General features: G+C 30.1%; 2 protein-coding genes across 2 annotated transcripts; both read right to left on the bottom strand.

Annotated features, from left to right (window-relative positions):
* Nucleotides 1-1,392: 1,392 nt before the first annotated feature.
* LOC126664293 (cysteine-rich receptor-like protein kinase 10) lies at nucleotides 1,393-6,249 on the bottom strand. Its single transcript, XM_050356612.2, has 8 exons — nucleotides 5,281-6,249; nucleotides 3,725-3,862; nucleotides 3,512-3,633; nucleotides 3,218-3,428; nucleotides 2,814-3,051; nucleotides 2,562-2,712; nucleotides 1,722-2,063; nucleotides 1,393-1,507 (listed from the first exon to the last, which is right to left on the bottom strand). The coding sequence occupies exons 1-8, from the start codon at nucleotides 6,113-6,115 to the stop codon at nucleotides 1,487-1,489; spliced, it is 2,058 nt and encodes a 685-aa protein (XP_050212569.1). The 5' UTR covers nucleotides 6,116-6,249; the 3' UTR covers nucleotides 1,393-1,486.
* A 2,393-nt stretch (nucleotides 6,250-8,642) lies between these two features.
* On the bottom strand, nucleotides 8,643-15,196 carry LOC130014571 (cysteine-rich receptor-like protein kinase 10). Its single transcript, XM_050356615.2, has 7 exons — nucleotides 14,247-15,196; nucleotides 10,492-10,629; nucleotides 10,283-10,404; nucleotides 10,007-10,217; nucleotides 9,599-9,836; nucleotides 9,342-9,492; nucleotides 8,643-9,113 (listed from the first exon to the last, which is right to left on the bottom strand). Exons 1-7 carry the CDS (start codon nucleotides 15,076-15,078, stop codon nucleotides 8,757-8,759), a joined length of 2,049 nt encoding a protein of 682 aa, XP_050212572.1. The 5' UTR covers nucleotides 15,079-15,196; the 3' UTR covers nucleotides 8,643-8,756.
* Between the last annotated feature and the right edge of the window lie 4,652 nt (nucleotides 15,197-19,848).

Genomic DNA, 19,848 nt, shown 5'->3' with positions numbered 1-19,848 from the left:
TATATTTGTTACTAGGTTATTTTGAATTTTTGAAGAAATTAATTTTGTTACTCTGTGTTTAAATTTATTTCATATATGTGTGCTTTTTTTTAAACTGTTTCCAGTATTTTCTTGAATTAATATTATTACTTTAAGTCTTTTTTGTTAAGTTTGAAATTTATGATGGAGATAACGTGTGGGCAAGGGATGGTGAAGATTTCTGCAAAAATTATGATGGACAGAGGAGACTTAGACTTATGTCAAGAAAAGCAAGTCAAGACTCATGTTATAATTAACCAAAGAAAAATCTAGATGACAGAATGTCAATAATTAAGGCTGACAATTCGTGTCACCGTGTAATAAACGTGTCGTGTACCTATTTAAAAATAGATAATTTTTCTCAATTCAAACCCGACCCGTTTAACTAATCGTATCAAAATATCAAATCCGAACTCGACCCATTTATTAAACGGGTTAACACGTGTTGAACTGTTTAACCCGTTTATCAAAACAAGTCATAACAGATCACATGTTTAGGCTATTTAACACGTTTATTAAAGACCCATTTAACTCATTTAGTATATTTTTTTGAATTAAATGTATATAATTTACCATCAAAACTCCAAAATAATCATAAATTCCTACATAACAAACAACAATTAATAAATTATATGCATTATATGAGTATATTTGGTCATATAGAATAATTTAATTAATTATTATAATTAACAGTTTTAACGGGTCGTGTAAGAAATTACCAGCCCTATCAATAACTAGAGGGGGAACTAGTTTTTGTAAAATGTGAGGATGAAATCATATAAATTCTTTTTTGAGGGGTAAAATGTATATAAATAACTATATTTTTTGAAAAAATCAAGATGTTGGAGGATGTTTTTGTTTAAAAAAAATTCGGGGGCAAATGCCCCCTCAGGCATATAGCCTTGTTTCGCCCCTGCCAGCAACAAAATGACAATTAAAAAACATGTACACAGACAGGGATTGAAGTGAAATTTTCTTATAAGGCCAGCTTTCCCTAAAGTCTAAACCATTGAGACATTGATGATCAACTTTGAATTTGTTTTTTAAAATATATTAGTACCTAATCTTATTGATGGATAAAGCAATATAACAGGTAATTGATTTTTAATTTACTTCGCACAGATTTTTAATTGGTGATCGTATTTTAATTCGTTTCCCTTTGGTTATTAAACTACAATTTTAGTGACATGGGAAGGGTTTAAGCGATTTCTAACCAAATTATGCATATATAACAATCCGTTTTTTATTATTTATATTTAAACTATACCTTATATTTTATGTAAATACACCATGAACCCAAAATCAATTTGGCATTTTTCTTTAATCACCAATTCATTTTTATTAAAATCGAATTATAGTTTAATCATCAAACCGAAACAAATAAAAGTACGGTAACTAAAAGAAAATACAATACAAAATTTTGCAATCTTAATACATAAAAAATGGTGGCCTTGACCAATCGGATAGATCAAGAAAAGTCCAGTAGTACCTAAAATATAATACAAGCAGCAGAATCAATTACCCAAAGCAACAATAGATATTAGTTAGAAACATCAAAAATCCCACACATTAATTGTAAGCAATCTTCAATCCTTTATTGCATTGTGCCAATAGTAATAATATATAATGAAACTAGCATACTTAATTTCTATCACTTATTTTCAAGAAAATTAATTATATCACATAGATTATCGAGGATATACTTGAGTGATCGAGTCCTCATCGACGGACAATTGCACGGATGTGGTCATAGACTTTGTAGTAGACTCGGAATTAGATTTATCCAACTCCAAGCCCTTCATAGGCATGGTTGGATCTGTTCTGCTGTGGAGAAAAAATGCTGGATGTTGTGGCACTGGTAGAGTTACAGAAAAACTATTAAGCATTAGTACTACTGTTGCCATTGTTGGTCTATCTGCTGGATCCTCTTGCACACAAAGCAACCCTATTTGTATGCATCTCAACACTTCATTTCTTGAATATGAATCTTTTAGAGTTGGATCTAATACTTCCATTGGTGTACCGTCTCTCCAATGTTTCCATACCTACACAAATTTCAGATAATGAATCCTGTAAAAAGTTAAAGTGTTTTGCGGTTTGAACTATATGTCTCTTACAGAACAGTTACCGTCTTTTTATTTACTATATTTTGTGATTAGATTTTTATTTTTACATCAACGAGAGACTATTGTAGCAATTCAGGTTAAAAGTTGCTTAAGTGGCAACAAACATGTTGAATAATCACTCAAATTTCCATTGTCACATAAATGAATTTTAACCTAAATAGCTATTAGTATCGTTGATGGGGAAAAAAAAGTTCAGCTACAAAAATCTAAGGGTAATGTGATTACAGTTCTATGATTGCAATAAATTTTAACCCTATTATTGGCGACAAGTAAGCAAGAAATAAAGTTTTTTTTACGTACTCGACCAATCAAATATATAAAATTGATTTTTTTAAAAAAAATTTGATTTGTCGAGTCCACGTATTTTTCCCAGATTCGGTATAGATAAGAATTTTATGCATGAAACATGCAACTCACATAGCTCACAAGGTCATTAGCACCCTCCACTTGATAGAAAGAACTGTTCTTCTTTCCACATACAATCTCAAGAACTAATACACCGAAGCTGTACATGTCGGACTTGACAGAGAATTGTCCGTGCATTGCATATTCCGGAGACATATATCCACTATCATGCCATCAAAAGAGCAAAGAGAATTAGATTCCGGACATTAAAACTTATTTCGGTTTTGATTTGATGCAAAACATAAGAAAAAATCACAAACTTACTATGTCCCAACAATTCTATTTGTGCTTGCTTGAGTTTGATCAACTACAAAAATCCTGGCCATACCAAAATCTGAAATTTTTGGATTCATATCTTTGTCTAATAAAATGTTACTAACTTTCAGATCACGATGAATGATTTTAAGTCTCGAGTCTTCGTGAAGATACAAAATCCCTCGGGCTATTCCTCCAACTATTTTGTAACGTCTAGACCAATCGAGCTGCAGGTTCTTCTCCGGATCTAAAAATTCATGAAAACAATCCATAAAGTACGTTATTATGGTGTCATAATAATTTATCCAAAAGTTGAAGTTGTAAATTGAAACTCAAACAATAGAATCATTATATTTTATATATGTATCTCTAACTAGTTTTAAGAAAAGGTGATAATATGTCAGGAGACAAACCAAAAAGAAAGTAATCGAGACTTTTATTCGGCACAAATTCGTAGATGAGTATCTTTTCTTCTCCTTCAAGGCAAAATCCTTTCAGTCTCACCAGATTTCTGTGCTGAAGCTTAGCTAACAATACTACCTCATTCTTAAATTCTTCTCCGCCTTGTCCAGAGTTTTTCGATAGCTTCTTTACGGCTATTTCTTGCCCGTTAGGAAAAACACCCTGATTGAATTTACTTTTTTAGTCCAATCATTACAATTTCCATAAATTTGTTAACCTTCTAGTGCAAAATTCACGATTTTTACCTTGTAAACTGTACCAAATCCGCCTTCACCGAGCTTGTTGTCAGCAGAGAAATTATTTGTAGCGGATTCTATTTTATTCAGATCAATTTGCAAGGATTCCGCAGTTGTAATATCATTTCCAACTATGCATAAAGGAAAAATAAAATATAATGACAAAAATAATGGAAGTCTATTGATAATTTGATAATTTTTACGAACTGATAATTTAATTACCGTCATCTTCCTGAACAACATCATACTTCTTTTTCGCTCGTCTCTTCAAGAAACAGCAGCCCAGACAGAAAAGCACAAGAAAGACAACAATTGGTACAACAATGGCTACTATTACAACTGTTGATATGCCACCCTTTCCTGCATATAACAATTATAAATATGAATAATTAATGAAGTCCATTCGTTCCATTTAGTTGTTGGTCTACAATACATAAAGTTTTTAAAAAATTGTCATTTTAGATAAGGAAATTAGTATCATTTTCAAATTAATTTCTATCAATAAATAATTTAACAAGATAAAAAAATTAATCAAATAAAAAAACTAGTAATCATATAATTTAGTAAAATTGTGTATAAAAGTACAACCTCGCTTTCTGTTTTTGTTTTAATTTATATAAAATAGATAAAAGCGGCAAATACTATAGAACGGAGAAAATATCCTTTTTTCGAAAAAAAATCTAATTTTGTAGAAAAACAATAAAAACATGGAACAATTATGATTTACCCTATAACTTTAGTTCCGAAATACTACTATCTCCATGACATTTTAAAAGTCAACTGATTCTTCCATGACGTTTGATCAAATCCAATGTTTCCTCCTTTAGTTAGTTAAGTTCGTTAGTTAACTTGGTCAAAGCGTCTAATCGTTAAAATGAAGTTCAATTTAACTCTTAAATTTATTTTTCATTCAAAAGAATCATAAAATTATTTTACAAAATTAAAGATATTAATAAATTTCAATATATTTACAATTGCACATATATTACTATTAATATGAATAGGGAATTATAACGATCTTATGGAGTTCTTCAAAAGAAAAATATAAACAATAAAATTATTTGACCAAGTCAACTAATAAAATTAATTGACGGAAAGAGAAAATGATGAATCTGATTAAACGTCAAAGAATAAAAATTTGACACTTTTTAAATATCGCAACTAAACTCATGGAGTAAATAGTAATTAGCCATAACAATATATACAGTTGCAGAGTTGCTGGTTCGGGTAGCACAAATCGGGTTATTGATTCTGTGAGTCATTGTACTTTTTCAAAGTTGCAAAATGGTCACCGAACAATTTTTTGTTCCAAAATGGTCACTGTATTTTGTGATTAGTAACTTCCGGCGATCACCAAATGAAATCCGGTGACTTTTGTCCTATGTGGCTTGCCGGAAGCTTACTCACACCTTCCTCTTTGCCATGTTATTGTCGATATCACTTTTATTTTTCTACATCATCATCTTCTTCCCTAATTTTTTAAACATTTTCCGGCAAAAAGAAAGGTGTGAGTTAGCTTCCGGCAAGCCACATAGGACAAAAGTCACCGGATTTCATTTAGTGATCGCCGGAAGTTACTAATCACAAAGTACAGTGACCATTTTGGAACAAAAAATTGTTCGGTGACCATTTTGCAATTTTGGAAAAGTACAGTGACTCTCAGAATCAATAACCCCACAAAATAATTTAATGACAAAAACGAATTGTCCTGCGGTAATTATTTAATAGCAGAAAATGACACTTCCAGAAAACAAATACTAATAAAATTGACACTTTACCTTCTGTTTCTGGCGACGGAGGTGGAGGAGGAAGAATCGGCGGCGGCGGAGATGGCGGCAGCGGCGGCGGCTTTAGAGCTGTGGAGTTATAAAATGAATAAATTTCGTAACGAATATTACAGCTAGGTGACAAAACTCTCCCTCCTTGCTTTCCATTACAACAACTCGGCAACTGTGAAATCGCCGCCTGAATACACAAGCTACAATCAGAAGTGGATAAATCAGGCGTACACTGTACAAGGCTGTACAGTGTCTGAAACGCTGATATATTAGCTTCTCTGACAGCAAATTTCTTAGCTCCCGACGGAGCACCGGCTGCTGCCGTAGCCGCCGCTCTCATATCGCCGGCTAACAGAGTATTAAACCGACCAGGGTCCGTCCCCGAGACATTCTGCGTGTTCCACAAGTATACCACAGGTGACTCGTCATTTCTGGAGAAAAATGATTGGTTATCATAACGTAGGAGGCACTGATCGTACCATACTATGACTTTTTTTTCGATGGGGCAACGTTCCACAGTTTCCTGAGTGGCTAAAGTGACACAACTTCGGCACGCATCCGGCGAAACATCACCCCGGCAGAGAAATGAACCGTATACATCGTCGGGATCCCGGCCGGTGGAGACGCTGTAGAACCCGATTGGGCGGCTTGCGTTGGAGGTAAGAGCGGTGAAGAGGAGGTTGCGGTTGGACTGGTAGGTGCTGTTCGGAGTGAAAGCGGTTGTGTTTGAGCAAATATGATAGAGATAAGTGGCTGGGTCGGATTGTGCTCCGGTGAGAACTGAAAACCCTAGCAAGAAGAAGGAGATTATCGAGAATCTAATCAGTTGATCCATTTGGTTGAGAGAATTAATAAGTTTTTAGTTTTCTATTGCACCAAAAAAAATCAGATAATATTGAAGCTTTACAATGGAGAAGAAAGACTCTTAGCAAGTCAAGCGAAGGAAAAGTCAAAGACCGAATTTATGATCTCTGTCCTAAGAGAAAAAATATTCTTGGGCGACAATTCTATAACGTAGAATTTTAAATCAATTATTAAAATATTATGATAATTAACTATAGTTTAATTATTCTAAAAAAAATCTATAGTTTAATTGATTTTTTAATTTATAAATATATAATGTTTTTAAGTTTATTGGAGGAGAGGGATGGGAGTGCTTAATAAAAAGAATAAATACAAAACTTAACTTGTGGTATGATTCATATGAAGATATAATAATCAAATTAAAATGACAACTAATTGAAATTGATGACGACAGAAGTGAAATAGTGAGGCCTACTACAAATTTTCTATACTAACAATTTTAGTCAGAGAGAAAAATGGCATTTCGTAATTGGTAGAGCTAAATACGTTTGACGGTTTATGTTGGTTTGTTGTGATGAATCTGATGATAATAATATTTTGAGCAAATTACGTCGAAATTCCTAAAATGTATAGCGTAATAATGTAGAACCTTTTATTTTAAACGTCTATTTAATAAATTTTAAGTTTTAATTCAATTAATTATTATAATTCACTGTTAATTTGGATATTTACTTTTAAACAATTTGTTATCCACCTTTAAATTTGTAAACAGTTTGATCCTTCACTTTCAATTTTAATAAACAATTTGATACTTCACTTTTAAACGATTTGATACTTTAATTTTAGTTTTGTTAAACGATTTAATCTCTCAAATTAATGGAAGGGTCTCTCAGTTAGCAGAATTAAAACTGAGAGACCATTAAATAAACTTTTGAACAAAAAATATTAAACTGTTAATTATGATATAACTTGAAATTCTCTTGTTGTATTAATTTTACATTTCCAGACAGCCACCATCATGGACTAATTTTTATGTTGTTGTTTGAGGAAATATCGACTATGAATGGCTCAACACTCCAATAAAAATATCATATTTTTAATTAAAAGTGATATATTTTTTATTAAAAATAATTACTTATCAATATAAAAATTATTAAAATATACAAATTTAAAATTTTACTATATGTAAAATTCATTATTTAAATTTCATATTTTAAATAATAATGCTTATAATTCTACTTAATCGTCTATTTTAGCTCATTTTTATTTTTTAATTTTTCATGTAGATGGAAAAACACAAACGAAGCCAAAATAGAGACTTTTGGATTCAGAGTACTCTATCCATTGGATCATCATGGGTAGAGTACCGGTACCGATGTCAAACACTTTTATTACCATTATATTAATGGATTGGAAGATTTTCACTCATTTACTACCCATTTAACAAAAGCCAAATGATTAAAAAAGGCCAAATCTTTATGAAAGTTTCACAAAAATTCAAAATTTTCTATTTATTTAATTTGTCCTAAAACATATGATTTCGTTTCAATATGTCCAAATATATAATTTTTCTCGTGTGACTCCTACCGTCCGATGAGCAGTCTAATCCCTATTTTACAGGTCAAAAGCTGTCAAAAGAGATTCATAAACCGTCACGAAGGACGGATCCATCAGTAATGTTTGGAACAGGTGTAGTTTTAGGGAGGGGTTTAATGGTAAGTTCATAAATCACTCAATAAAAAGAATTTGATGAATAAGATGCTATGTGTGTGGATAAAACAGTCATTTTGCAAAAAACAAATCCAGCATTGCATAACACCTAGACTAGTTGAACTCAGATTTTTATAAAATTAACTATTATTACAACAAAATATTGAAATTATGTTATTATTATAAAAAAATTTAAATAAAATTATAATAACCCGCAAATGTTTGAATTTAATTTGCTATCAAGCTTTAATATTATAGTTGGAAAAATTACTAATATTTATAAATTTATAAATCAAATTAAATTAACTATCTGATAGGATAAAAAAATTATTAAATTTTACAAATTGTGTCATTCTCTAAAATTCAAAATTAAAATCCCCTCTATCTATGTGAAAAAGTTGAAATTCATCATATTTATGTATGTGGACTATGTTAAAATTTAATTATTTTAGGCTAAATCCATCTAGAGGCACTTGTACTATATTATTTTTGTTCAAAAAACTCTTGTACTATTTTTGTTCTTCAGGTCCCTGTACTTGGCAAAATTTCAATTTTCAGGTCCTTTTGAGGGACTAGAGGAACAAAAAAATTATTAGTAGAGGTACAGGAGAAAATTAAAAAAGAACCTAAAAATTAAAAATATGTCAATGGAGGAACCTGGAGAATAAAAAAATAGTACAGATACTTTTTGAATAAAAATGATATAGTACAAAAATTTATAGATGGGTTTAGCCTTTATTTTAAAATAATTGTATTTTTCTTTTATGACTGAATGTTTTTTGCTATTGAAATAAAACTATATAGTCTAATCACTAAAATAAAACAAATCCGAATATGATATACCAAAATTATGATAAACAAGCTTCAATCCTTTATTGCATTGTGCCAATAGTAATCATAATGAAACAAGCAAACTTGGTTTCTATAATTTATTTTCAAAAAAATTAAATATATGAGATAGATTATCGAGGATATACTTGAGTGATTGATTCTTCATCGGCGAACAATTGCACGGATGTGGTAATAGACTTGGTAGTAGACTCAGAATTAGATTTATCCAACTCCAATCCCTTCATAGGCATGGTTGGATCCGTTCTGCTATGGAGAAAAAATGCTGGATGTTGTGGCACTGGTAGAGTTACAGAAAAACTATTGAGCATTAGTACTACTGTTGCCATTGTTGGTCTGTCTGCTGGATCTTCTTGCACACATAGCAACCCTATTTGTATGCATCTCAACACTTCATTTCTTGAATATTTATCTTTTAGTGTTGGATCTAATACTTCCATTGGTGTCCCATCTCTCCAATGTTTCCATACCTACACAAGTTTTAGATAAGGAATCCCGATTAATTTACTCGTCGCTAGTTACTGTATCATTAATAAAGGTTAAAGTTTTATGTAGTTATTGAACTATGTATCTTACACGATAGTTACCGTCTTTTCATTTGTTTTATTTGGTGATTGCGTTTTTATTTTTACATAAACGAGAGACTATTCTTGGATCTAGTCTAGGTAAAAAATTTATGCATGAGACATGCTACTTACATAGCTCACAAGGTCATTAGCACCCTCCACTTGATCGAAAAAACTATTCTTCTTTCCACATACGATTTCAAGAACTAATACGCCGAAGCTGTACATGTCGGACTTGACGGAGAACTGTCCGTGCATTGCATATTCAGGAGACATATATCCACTATCAAATGCCATCAAAAGAGTAGAGAGAATTAGAATTTGGACACTAAATTTATTCAGTTTTGATTTGAAGCAGAACATAAAAAAAAAAAGAATTGTAAACTTACTATGTGCCAACAATTCTATTTGTGCTTGCTTGAGTTTGATCAACTACAAAAATCCTGGCCATACCAAAATCTGAAATTTTTGGGTTCATATCTTTGTCTAATAAAATGTTACTAACTTTCAGATCACGGTGAATGATTCTAAGTCGAGAGTCTTCGTGAAGATAAAGAATTCCCCGGGCTATTCCTCCGACTATTTTGTAACGTCTAGACCAATCGAGTTGTGCTTGCTTTTCTGGATCTACAAATTCATGACAACAATCCATAACATACATTATTATGTTGTCAAAATAACTAATTTATCCAAAAGTTGAAGATGTTAGGTGCGACTGAAACAATAATCTCATTATATCTCATATATGCATCACTACCTAGTTTTAAGAAAATGGGATAACATGTCGAGAAACAAACCGAAAAGAAAGTAATCGAGACTTTTATTCGGCACGAATTCGTAGATGAGTATCTTTTCTTCTCCTTCAAGGCAAAATCCTTGCAGTCTCACCAGATTTCTGTGTTGAAGTTTGGCTAACAACACTACCTCATTCTTAAATTCTTCTCCGCCTTGTACAGAGTTTTTCGATAACTTCTTTACAGCTATTTCTTGCCCGTCAGGAAAAATACCCTGCATTGAAATTTCTTTTTTAGTCCAATTGTTAACTTTCAAGTGCAAATTTCAGTATTCCTTACCTTGTATACCGTACCAAATCCGCCTTCACCGAGCTTGTTATTAACAGAGAAATTACTTGTCGCGGATTTTATTTTATTCAAATCAAAGTGTAAGGACTCCACAGTTGTTATTTCATTTCCCACTATGCATAAGAAAAACAAAATATAGTGACAAAATAATTAAAGAGAATTGGTAATTGATAATTTTTACGAATTGGTAATTTAGTTACCATCATCTTCCCGAACAACATCGTACTTCTTTTTTGCTCGTCTTTTCCAGAAACAACAACCCAAACAGAAAAGCACAATAGAGACGACAACTGGTACAACAATGGCTACTATTACAACTGTTGATATGCCTCCCTTTCCTGCATATATAAATTAATAAAATGAGTACAATTCAGTTTAGTCATTTTTCTAAAAACATGTTTGCCGCATTTATCAATTTTAATGGACTTTTTTTAATATAAATTGATTTGAAGAATTCTGTTTCAGCTATTATCAAATGTGCAAAATCAAACTGTCCTACTTTGATTTTATTGAAATAGCTAACTGAATTTTCTTAAATTTAATTCTTTTATTCAATTGAACGACATCGGTTACTATAACTAGCTATACGATGGTTGTCACATAGTAAAAACAAACTCGTTTAACTGAACGAACTTAGCTAATTGAAATAAATAGAAAATTATATTAGAAAATATGTAATTAACTTTTTTATTAGAATTAATATATGCGGCAAAATATGTGGCTGATTGGTTTCCTCAGTCACTGTATTTGAGCTTAAAACATGATTGCTATCTTTTTTCAAAAAAATATTAATAAAATTATAAATTGGCTGGTTCAGGTAGTATAGAATTAAGGGTGTACAAAAAAATAAATTAAACCAATTAGTCGAACTAAAAACAAAAAATCATACTAAAAAATATGATTAATCGGTTTAGAAATTTATGTTTGATATTTTTAAATTTTATGATTAATAGTTTTGCTTTAAGATTTGAAGTTTTAAATATTTCTGTTCACCTATTAACCGGTTTATAAATTAATTTTTTATGTATATAAATTGGAGATCTTATTTATTATAATTAAGATCTTTATAATTAATTACTTGTTCTATAATTTCAAAGAAAATACTTGTTATAATTTCATAGCAGACTACGTCTAAAATTTGATTCTATAAGATTTTTTTTATATAGTTATATGGTTAAAACCGCAAAAATCAAACATTTAAATTATTCTAAATAGTTAATCAGTTAGATGGTTAACTGTTTTAAATTTAAATTTATAATTCTAAAAGCTATGATATTATGAATTGGTTTACAAATAACACTAATGAACCGGTTAACCGGTCCATTATACAAAATCATTCAATAACAAAAACAGTTGTCCACGCGGTAATTATTAAAGGTTAATTTCATATAAAATCACCATTTTTACACGTTTTTCATTAGTCACGTACTTTAAAAATTGCCATATTAATCACCATCTTTTATTTTTGTTACAAATCCATCACCGATGTGAAAATCCGGTATAGTTTTGCTGACTCGATAACCGAAATCGACAAAAAAAGAAGAGGATGGTGTTTTTTATTTAATTAGGACATTGGTAAGATTAAGGCATTTATTTAGGAGGGGGAAGACAGCGGATCTTCATATTGGTGATAAATTTGCAATAAAAATTAAAGATGGTGATTTATATGACAACTTTAAAATGACATGATTAAAATGAAAAAATACTAATAAATTTCCAAAATTAAATTATAATTATAAAAAAAATATACAAAAATTATTTTATCTATATACATGAAATTATTCATTTACATAAATGAATTTATATATGTTTTAATTATACCAACTAATGTTACTTGTTTATTTCAATTAATAAAGTTATATGCTCTTTTCTAATATTCAATAAATGAATTTTAATAAATAAATCTTTTAACATTAAAAATAAATTATTTGTGCATTTATATTTATAACTATTTCTATTTTGGCCAAAATTACATAATTTTGGCTTTAATAAAAGAAAACATTGGTTTAATGCAAACAACTGCAATAAACCTCTAATAATTAATATATATAGTGAATAGAAAATTTATTAATCATTAGAATTATTAATTTATTGAATTTATAAAAAAAATTATATAAAGTATAAACTAATATATTTTGTAAAATTCATATTTATGAATATAATATCAATGTTTATATTATAATAAAAAAACTAAATATACTTAACAATCACTAAAATCTATTTATTTATTTGTATTATACTCCCGCTAATTGATAAAAAAAAGTATTTATTTTAGCATCGTAATGAAATAAATATGAACAAAATTATATCATATATCTATAAAATCAGTGAGTAATAAATTAGTTTATTCATTGTGTGTGTGTGTATATATATATATATATATATATATATATATATATATATATATAAATTTCTAATAGCTAATATTCAGATAGAATATATTTTTAAATTTATTATTTATTAAATAATAAAATTATTGATTATTTGATATGAAAAAAAGTTAATTTTCTGAAGTTTTATTAATTATAAAAATTATTCATTTATTGAATATTAAATATAAAAGTCAATATTGTACGTCATTAATTTTCATTTCCTTTTAAATGTGACTTGTACTTTTTTTGGACAAATCATGTGACTTATTTCTATTAATTAAGAAAGTTAAAATTTTATTAGTTTGTACAAATATATTTCTATTATAAACGTACTTTTTTACTCAAGATGGAGCAAATATTCGTTTGTATTGCATTTTAACAAAAATATATAATATTCAAAAAAAATTGTATGTTCTTTTTCACTCAGTGTATCATTTTCAATCAGGGCCGGCCTTAGATAAAATGAGGCTCTAGGCGAGCGAATATTTTGTAAATATACGCTTGGTTTTTAGAATATTAATTGCACTTTTTTACTTTTTTTCTTACACAAGTACGCTTTTTGGTATATTATTAATAGATTTTTGTTAGATCATTAGTAGATTTTTGATAAATTTTAATAAATATTTCAAAAACATTTCTTTTATTTCAGAAAATATCAAAATATTTGTTTAGCAAAAGTTTAAAAAGTTATAAATAAAGTATACAATTATTTTTTATTAAATAGATAGATAAAGGGAGATTTTTCCTAGACAAATAAAAATATATAAACTATATATTATTTATATTTATATTAGTAAAAAATTACACATAAATTATCAACGGGTCCAATTAATTTTTAAAAATAAAAATTATAACACTTATCTATACTATATATAAAAGACTTTATATAAATATGAGGCCCTTTAAAATTTAAAGGTCTAATTATTGAAATATTAAAATAATATTTAAAATAAAAACAAAATATCTATTACTAAAAAAATAATAAATTTATATATTTAAACAATTTAATATATATATATATATATATATATATATATATATATATATATATATATATATATATATATATATATGTGTGTGTGTGTGTGTGTGTGTATGTATATTTTAATGGCCCCTATATAAAATGTGGCCCTCTAATACTTGAGGCCCTAGGGCCTATGCCTGAAGCCGGGCCTGTTTTCAATCAAGAAAAAAATATAAAAGTACATGAGTTCGTATTTTGATTATTTTTTCTAAAATTTCTTTTTTATTGTTTTTTTTTAATATTTATTTTGATATTTTATAAAATGAATAATATCGGAATAAATTTGTGGGTTCAAAATTAAAAATATTAGTTTGATTAATTAAAATAATATAATAAAAAAATATTCGAGATTATATTATAAAAAATCTGTGTATAGAGATGAAATTTTCGAATCGAACCAAACTGATTTGCAGTAAGGTTCCGAAAATCTCATTTAAAAATCCACAACTTTTGGTACGGTTCTAGAGATTTATCAATCCCAGGTGCACACCCCTAATCAGAATTAACTACCCCATAAAATGGCACTTCAGAAAAATAAATAATGAGATTGACACTTTACCTTCTGGTGACCGAGGTGGAGGAGGAAGAATTGGCGGAGGCAGCAGCGGCATCGGCGATGGCGGCGGTGCTTCAAGCCTAGTGGAGTTATAAAACATATAAATTTCGTAACGAATATTACAGCTAGGTGACAAAACTCTTCCTCCTTGCTTTCCATCACAACAATTCGGCAGTTTTGAAATAGCCGCCTGAAGACACAAGCTACAAGCAGAAGCAGATAGGTCAGGCGTGCACTGTACGAGACTGTACAGTATCTGAAACGCTGATATATTAGCTTCTCTAACCGCAAACTTTTTCGCTCCTGACGGAGCACCGGCAGCATCCGCGGACGCCGCTCTCAAATCGGTGGCTAATAGATTATTAAAATGACCTTGGTCACCGGTGATATTCTGCGTGTTCCACAGGTATACGACAGGAGATTCGTCATTTCTGGAGAAAAATGATTGGTTATCGTAACGCAGAAGGCACTGATCGTACCATACTATGACTTTTTTTTCGATGGGGCAGCGTTTAACAATATCCTGAGTAGCAAAGGTGGCGCAACTTTTGCATGCATCAGCGGACATATCACCGCGGCAGAGGATTGAACCGTATACATCGTCGGGATCCCGGCCGGTGGAGACGTTGTAGAACCCGATTGGGCGGGTTGCGTTAGAGGTAAGAGCGGTGAGGAGGAGGTTTCGATTGGATTGGTAAGTGCTGTTCGGAGTGAAAACGGTTCTGTTTGAGCAAATATGATAGAGATAAGTGGCTGGGTCTGATTGTGCTCCGGCGATAACTGAAAAACCTACCAAGATGGATAAAATTATGGAGAATTTAATCAGTTGATTCATTTGGATTTAAGTATTTAATTTCGGTTGCACCAAATGTAATTAAGATTTTAGAACTACTAATGAAGGTCTGTAATGGAGAAAAGACTGAAAAAGTCAAAAACAATATTTATGAGGTTTAGGATAATGTAGGGAACGCATTTTCTAGCGACTAAATATTAACATATTGGATAAATACAGCAAAACTTAACTGTTAATTAATGAAAATTAATATTAAAGTATGCTGAAATAGATGATAAAAAGTCTGATTTTACGAAATAAGACCACTGGTGATACAGTAGCGGAGACAGATTTTGAGTTTATGAATAAATGAGAGCGCAAAATAGCATAATAGCAGTTCTGTAATTCTATCAAAGTTAGAGGTGTACGATCAGGACGATTTCCGAATCTAAATTTATTGAAAACGGGCCAATGTCCGATCTACATGAGCTTCGCTCACATGACTTACGTTACTTTCTAGTCGAATTTCACCGTCTAAGCCTTTAAAATGACGTTTTTATAATTTCAGCAGGTTTTAGACTCTTTTAATCTATTTTTTCAAACACCTGATTTAGGATTTTCGTTTTGTTTTGATATTTAAACAACCTTATGAGTTGTAGAACAACAATTCATAATATTTTGAGATAGATTTGTTTATTTTTCAAATATCGGCATTCATTCAAATCAACGACTTTTGATGCATATATTCTAGTATTCATCTTTGAATCAATAGAATTTCGAAGTTACTTGACGGTATTATTTTGTCAATCATAACTTTTAACGCTTATAGGTGACTTCCGCTACACCAACTAGTTGAGTCGCGGATTAGGTCATTTTTTTAAAAAATGTTTTTGGGATTTGCTCTCTTAGTGCAAACTTGATATCCACCACACCTTCATAAGGATAAAACAGTCACACTCCGATGAATATTGCACTGTGTTTATTGTTCTATAGAACTTTTTCGTATTACTTTACAAGTTTTTTGTTAGAAAAATAAACGGCGGCTTCTACTCTTTCATATAATTTAAATACATTATTTGCTAGAAAAAATATACAACGATGTTGGTAAAAATACACAAGCGTACGTATGCTAACTTGTAATACAGACTGCGAAGTCCGGATATCGTACCCACAGAAAACGCTCTAAAGACAACTAGTTAAAGTACTCGATTCGAATAGCCGAAAAGATAATTTTTGTTGGTTTTGTAAATTAAAAAACAATTATTGATAAATGTAGATTAAAGTATAGTAAAGCTGTAATTCAAACGGTGTTTTAACAATAATGGGAAAAGCAGAGATTATTAATCTTAGTTATGCTGTTTACTTGATTCGGATTATGGATTATATGGTTCTGATGACGTTCGAACTAATCTAGAGCACCTAAAATTCTCTCTCGAACAATTACAGGCAAAAGCATTAAGCTAACTGATACTAGGTTAATTATTCACTCTCGCACAATGATTAACCTAAGTATAAATCGATTTAATGATTATTAAGCAAATTCAAATAACCCGCACTCGTTAATTCACTCTCGCACAATCAACTCCTGCGTTCTTAATTATATTGTTCTATTCCAATTTTACTCTCTCGAGTTAAAATCAAAACATATGGCAAAGACTAAGTGATCAGTTTAGGCTAAGCATTAAGCACAATAATTAAAACCCATCAAGAACACAAAACCCATAAGTCCAATTCAATTAAACAGACATAATTTCGATTAATAATCCCCAATGAAGGGTTTAGCTAGACATAATAATGAAATAACTCAAAGCAATAATTAAAGAACTCATTCTACGATTAAATTGAATACTGAATATAGAATTGAAAATAATCGTACCTTGTTCGAAAGTAAACTAATGATAATTGACAATAAAATAATGAAGAACTTGAATAAATCGATAATCCAACAATAAGAAAACTCTAGTCTATGGTTTATGTGATTACAAAAACTACGCGAACCTTTGTTCGATGTTAAACTCCTTATTTATACGGCTCCTAACTTCATAATCTGATATTAGGTCAAGATAGATGAAAACCCAGAAGTGCCCTTTGAGTTTCTCGGAGTTTGGAGTTAAAACGGACAATTTTGTCTTTTTCCAGTCGCAACTTTCGACACTTACACGACCGTGTAAGGCAGTACACGTTCGTGTTCTTTATGCCTTAGCCAAATCTTCAAACTTCACAAAATCATGTGCTTCGGCGAAAGTACACGTTCGTGTACTTTTGTTCTTCGAGGTAGTACACGTTCGTGTACTCTGGGACTTGGCTAAATTTTCATTCCTTTTGGCTTCACAAAACTCACCCTTCGGCGAAAGTACACGTTTGTGTACTCTTGTTCTTCAGCTCAGTACACGTTCGTGTACTCTGGGACTTGGCTAAATTTTCATTCCTTTTGGCTTCACAAAACTCACCCTTCGGCGAAAGTACACGTTCGTGTACTCTTGTTCTTCAGCTCAGTACACGTTCGTGTACTAGGTAACTTGGTCATTCCACTTGATTTCTTCATGTATCTCAAACATCACCATTCGGCGATAATACACGTTCGTGTATTCTAGTACTATGAAGGAGTGCACGTTCGTGTTATTGGTCACTTGGCCAAAATCACCTATTTCCACTTCTCGATTCTCCTATGATCCACTTCGAACTCTTGCAATCTCTGAATATCATCAAAATCACTCCAAATTACGCCATACTTGCACATTCTCCCTGAAATACTCGACATAGCAATAAGTACCCAAATAAAGCTCAAAAACACATATCAACATGCAAATACCGTATCAAAAGTATACCTAAATATAGGGGTATTTCTACCCCTATCAAACGACTGATGTTTCGAATTTAGGGTTTGCAATAAGAACATTTGTCCAAATGAAGAAAACAAGTTGACATATATAAAAAAATAAACTAACACTGCTATCTAGAAAACCGTTTACCGACGCATTCGCCCATCGCTAATTTTTTGACAGATTTCGTCGCCATTCTGGCGAGAAAGTTTTTGCCAAAAATTACAGACAGATTCTAGCGACGGGTCCATCGCTATTTTGCAGGGATTTTTTCGTCAAAAATTACCAATGGATTTTAACGACAGGTTCACCACTATTTCGGTGGGAAACGAGGCATCATAAATTTCGGCCAAAAATAGTGAAGGATTTGTCGTTGATTAGTGACGAATTTTGATTTTCGTCCCTAAATATTAATTAACTTTAAAAAAAAATTAAATATTCAAAAAAATTATTAAAAAATCATTTAAACATTATTCAAAAAAAAATTCAAAAGAAAAATATTTAAAAAAACATTATATATAAAATAATATTACTTTAAATAAAGAAGTTTTTCAAAAAATAAGAATTTAAATAAGAATTATTTTTTAAAATTGTGGGAGTAAAGTGCGGGAGTAATTATTTGTTCCTTTTTACTTTTAAGTTAAATATAATATACATTTATATATAATAATAATTTGAGTTGGTTAAGATGAAGCTAAGTGTGAGAGAACTTCACCGTTAAAGAGTTTCAGGTGGGAGCAATGGTGTAGGATGGGTCACTTATGAGAAAGTTTGCGAAAATTTCGGGTGAGTAACCTATCGGGTAATCGACGGATTAAATAATAGTTACAAGGAAGAGTTTTTACGATTTAATTAAAAATAAATTTTTAAAATAAAAAATTTAAGTAAATATGTTTGTAATGTGTCGTTAAATTAGCTACAGATTTATTTTTCTTCGCTAATCTTTTAGCGACGAGGAATTTACCGACCAACGCAGTCCGTCGATTATCCGACGCTAAAAAGATATTTCTACTAGTGGAAAAGCATAAGAGATCAAAGTGCTATGATATTCCCTCTGTCCATAAAATTATAGGCTTATTTCTATTTTGGGTGTTGCAAATTATAAATTTGTTTTCACTTTTATAAAGTAGTAAACTAGATAAATATTTAAAATATCTTTAATTGAATTAGTTTTAGTTAATTAAATTAAATTGATAATGAATTTGATAATAATAATAATTAATGCTTTTCGATAATTTTTATTCAAAAATAATTTTATATAAATTTTATAAGTGATTTAAATTATTAATTGATAAAAATATATTAGAAAGATGGACGTATTAATTATTTAATAAAAACATTGCACGTAATTAGTGTTATTTTAATTAAATTATTAATTTTTTTAATATATATGTATCAATCAAACAAAATTATCTTTTATGAATGGAAAAAGTGATAAATTTCGCGGCTCAAATCAACTCACAAATGAGTATGTTTTAGGGTTCAAATTCAAGTAAACGAGTTCTATAATATAAACTCATTGGGTGGTTCATTCCCACGGCAAGACACTTTCAATAAAATTCAACCATCAATAAAATAATACGACTATTTAGTTATTGTTAATTTATTTTTTCAATTAAGGTAAAAATGTACTATTATTCAATCTTTATTGGATAGGTAATGGAGTACTGAAAATAATATTAAACTTTTGTGATATGAAAATATGATAATCAAATCAAAAAGACAACCAATTAATAGATGGCGACAGAAGTGAAAAAGTCGTATCTTCAAAATAAAAAAAAAATTCCTTGAGAAATATGTCATTTCGTAATTGGTCGTGGCTAAATAAATTTGATGGTTTTTGTTGGTTTGTTGTAATGAGACTATATTTTATACTAATTCGAGACAGCCATCATCATGGACTATTCTAAAGTTGTTGAATTACTTCTATTTATTTATAGATCTAATGTTCGAAAAATCAAATGATTGATAATTCAGAACGAGCGAAGCAATCTTTAAAAACATATGTCAA

This window comes from Mercurialis annua, linkage group LG1-X, assembly GCF_937616625.2.
Source record: "Mercurialis annua linkage group LG1-X, ddMerAnnu1.2, whole genome shotgun sequence".
Taxonomy (NCBI): domain Eukaryota; kingdom Viridiplantae; phylum Streptophyta; class Magnoliopsida; order Malpighiales; family Euphorbiaceae; genus Mercurialis; species Mercurialis annua.
Note: the sequence above shows the minus strand (reverse complement) of the source record. Positions and strands in the feature narration are given on the sequence as shown.

Coding starts and splice junctions, on each gene's coding strand:
- LOC126664293 (XM_050356612.2), bottom strand. CDS start 6,115: ATGGATCAACTGATTAGATTCTCGATAATCTCCTTCTTCTTGCTAGGG. Junction 3,429..3,511: donor GATTTGGTACAGTTTACAAG/GTAAAAATCGTG, acceptor AAATTCAATCAG/GGTGTTTTTCCTAACGGGCA. Junction 3,052..3,217: donor TCTCGATTACTTTCTTTTTG/GTTTGTCTCCTG, acceptor ATGAATTTTTAG/ATCCGGAGAAGAACCTGCAG.
- LOC130014571 (XM_050356615.2), bottom strand. CDS start 15,078: ATGAATCAACTGATTAAATTCTCCATAATTTTATCCATCTTGGTAGGT. Junction 10,630..14,246: donor TCCACCTCGGTCACCAGAAG/GTAAAGTGTCAA, acceptor TTATATATGCAG/GAAAGGGAGGCATATCAACA. Junction 9,493..9,598: donor AATAGAATTGTTGGCACATA/GTAAGTTTACAA, acceptor GGCATTTGATAG/TGGATATATGTCTCCTGAAT.